The sequence below is a fragment of the Pinus tabuliformis genome, chromosome 3_1, assembly GCF_031772625.1.
Source record: "Pinus tabuliformis cultivar Carrire ecotype Pingquan chromosome 3_1, CPIR1, whole genome shotgun sequence".
NCBI classification, from domain to species: Eukaryota; Viridiplantae; Streptophyta; class Pinopsida; order Pinales; family Pinaceae; genus Pinus; species Pinus tabuliformis.
Genome location: NC_142301.1, coordinates 173966300 through 173968634, shown reverse-complemented (window position 1 = coordinate 173968634; position 2335 = coordinate 173966300). Strand labels below are relative to the sequence as shown.

The 2335-nt window shown below is 37.9% G+C and overlaps 1 protein-coding gene across 1 annotated transcript; it reads left to right on the top strand.

Annotated features, from left to right (window-relative positions):
* Nucleotides 1-615: 615 nt before the first annotated feature.
* Nucleotides 616-1710, top strand: LOC149186362 (nematode resistance protein-like HSPRO2). The gene is made up of 2 exons (XM_089409315.1): nucleotides 616-1114; nucleotides 1199-1710. Exons 1-2 carry the CDS (start codon nucleotides 616-618, stop codon nucleotides 1708-1710), a joined length of 1011 nt encoding a protein of 336 aa, XP_089265441.1.
* The last annotated feature ends 625 nt before the right edge of the window (nucleotides 1711-2335 follow it).

The window sequence follows — 2335 nt, the reverse complement described above, 5'->3', positions numbered from 1 at the left end:
TGTTTTCGTTAGATTAACTCAGTTCTGATATGAACTGATTATACCCTTCTATTGATTCTTTTCTCGTGTTGGGATTATTTCCGGATCTCTGTGTAATCATAATGGCATTAACACCGCCATGCTAGGTGAGGTTGTTCCTAATTAAATGGTTGGCCATAGTTCTCTTAACTGGACATCCCCGATAGAATTCTACTTGGAGAGCCCAAGGATGCGAAAATTTTAAGAGTGTCACTAAATTGGGCGAGGGAGAAGTCATAAGGCTTATAAGCGAGGCTCGGCAACCGCAAGAGAATTTACGTGTTAAGTTTTTATCATCTACAGAAAAAGTTGAGTTGCAACAAATATATATTTTTTCTGTCCAGTAACATTTTATATATAACTTTTAAATATATCAAGGATTTAAGAACATTTTATTCTATTCTAGTTTTCAAAATTTTAGTGTTTAAAATGGATTTTAGTGTTTATTCTATTATTATGTTGTTCTTTTTATATTATGGTATATGGAGAGCATTAGTGTCTTTACTCTCCTGGTTATGTTTGTAGGGAAAAAATATGTCCTGTAAATAAATGGCATCCTATTTTTCCTTTGTTGAAGAGTCCATAGAGCCCTCCCCCATGGAGTGTGCGGGTTACGAGCGATATGTGCATCTCCCCGAGCTCAGTGCCATGTGGAAATTCAAGGAATGGCCTGGTTGGTCTAGAGAGGGGTTGGTAAAGGTTGCCTTACAGTCATTGGAGATTACTTTTCGGTTTGTTCCGTCTGTCCTCTATGACACAAGGACTTACATTGACAAAGAGGAATGGAAGAGAAGGCTTGAATCCTTAATTAGTTCACAGATTGAGTTGATTTCAATGATTTTTGAAAATGACAAGCAGGTTCCCACTCTTCAGTTGTCAGTAAGTAGTGGTATTCTTGCTAGGAAAGTTTTCCATGAGGTATGGCAGAGACCTGGTGCTTTACCTGTGGTCAGCAGAACAAGTGAAGAGAGCTTATTTCCTCGTTTGGGTACATGGAAAAGCGTTGAAGCTATGGTTTCTAGAATATGGCTTGCCATTGAAGGCCATATGCAGAGGACTCCCTTCACTTTAGGTCTGGGGGAACCAAATATGTCAAGTAAGCCTCTTCTTGAATATGATAGAATCTGCAAGCCAAGATATTTGCACTCTTTAAAACAACATAAACAGTTCCATAATCCAGAAGATGCCAAACTTTGCAATGTCCTCCAGATCTTTGAGGCCTGGGTATTTGTAGGCCAAGAATTGTTGCAGAGAGTATATGAAAGAATAGACTCTGGGGATTTCGTAGGAGCATCCACAGACTGTTGGATGGTTGAAAGGATGTGGAACACGCTCACAGAAATTGTGAATTTGCTTCTAGTGATGGACCCAGATGATTTCCTTTGCCTTAAGCACCAGTTGGCAATTAGCAGCACTAGTACGCTTGCAGGCACATATTGCCTTCGGTCTGCCCCCCTTAGAGACCTTACAAATGCATGCAAGGAACTAAGGCATCTGGTGCCCAAAGTAATCGGTGTTGAGGCTGATCTAAAGGGTGGACCAAGGCTCCAGGAGGCACTTATGCATTTGTTTCATTCACATGGACTGCGCTCACATAACACTTCAGGTGCTTACCATGTTGCAACAAAACATGTTCTGTTGGCCTTCCAGGCAATAGAAGCCACGGAGAAAAGGTTTTTCTTCTCATATTAGCAGCTGGTAGTAACAACCATGGGTAGCACTGAAATGAAGGGTCCATCATATCTAGGTGCTTGTGATGCCCTGCGTCAGATATATTTTGAACCACCTTATTTCCCTAGTGTGGATGGTGCATAGACATTTTTGGGTTACTATTGGCACTAAAAGTCTACAACTATGGTGGATGGTACACTGGAAGATCTACAGACAAATCAAGTGAAGTTTACAAGACAAAGAACAGTGCCTTCAGTTTTTCAATGTATTACCGCAAATTCATACATACACTTTTTACATTGACAGTTTTGAATACTATACATAGAATTATATTGGATATAGGATTAGACTCATTTTTGTTCATCCCCATCAGTAGGAGCAATCAATAGAACAATGCTAGAAATTTGAACAATTTTTTTTTCCCTCTCCAACATGGATAGGATACTAAGGATTCATAGTGTGCAATTCCTCCTTCGTTAAATACTGTAAAAGATTGTCCAAAATTAAAAAGGTAATTATTAAAATTATTAAATTTTACGAGTTGTTTCTTTTTTTAATTTTTTAATTATTTACCTAAATTCTATGATGAGTTTAATGATATTTATATAATTCATTATATAAAAAGATTGTAAGAAAAAAATAAATT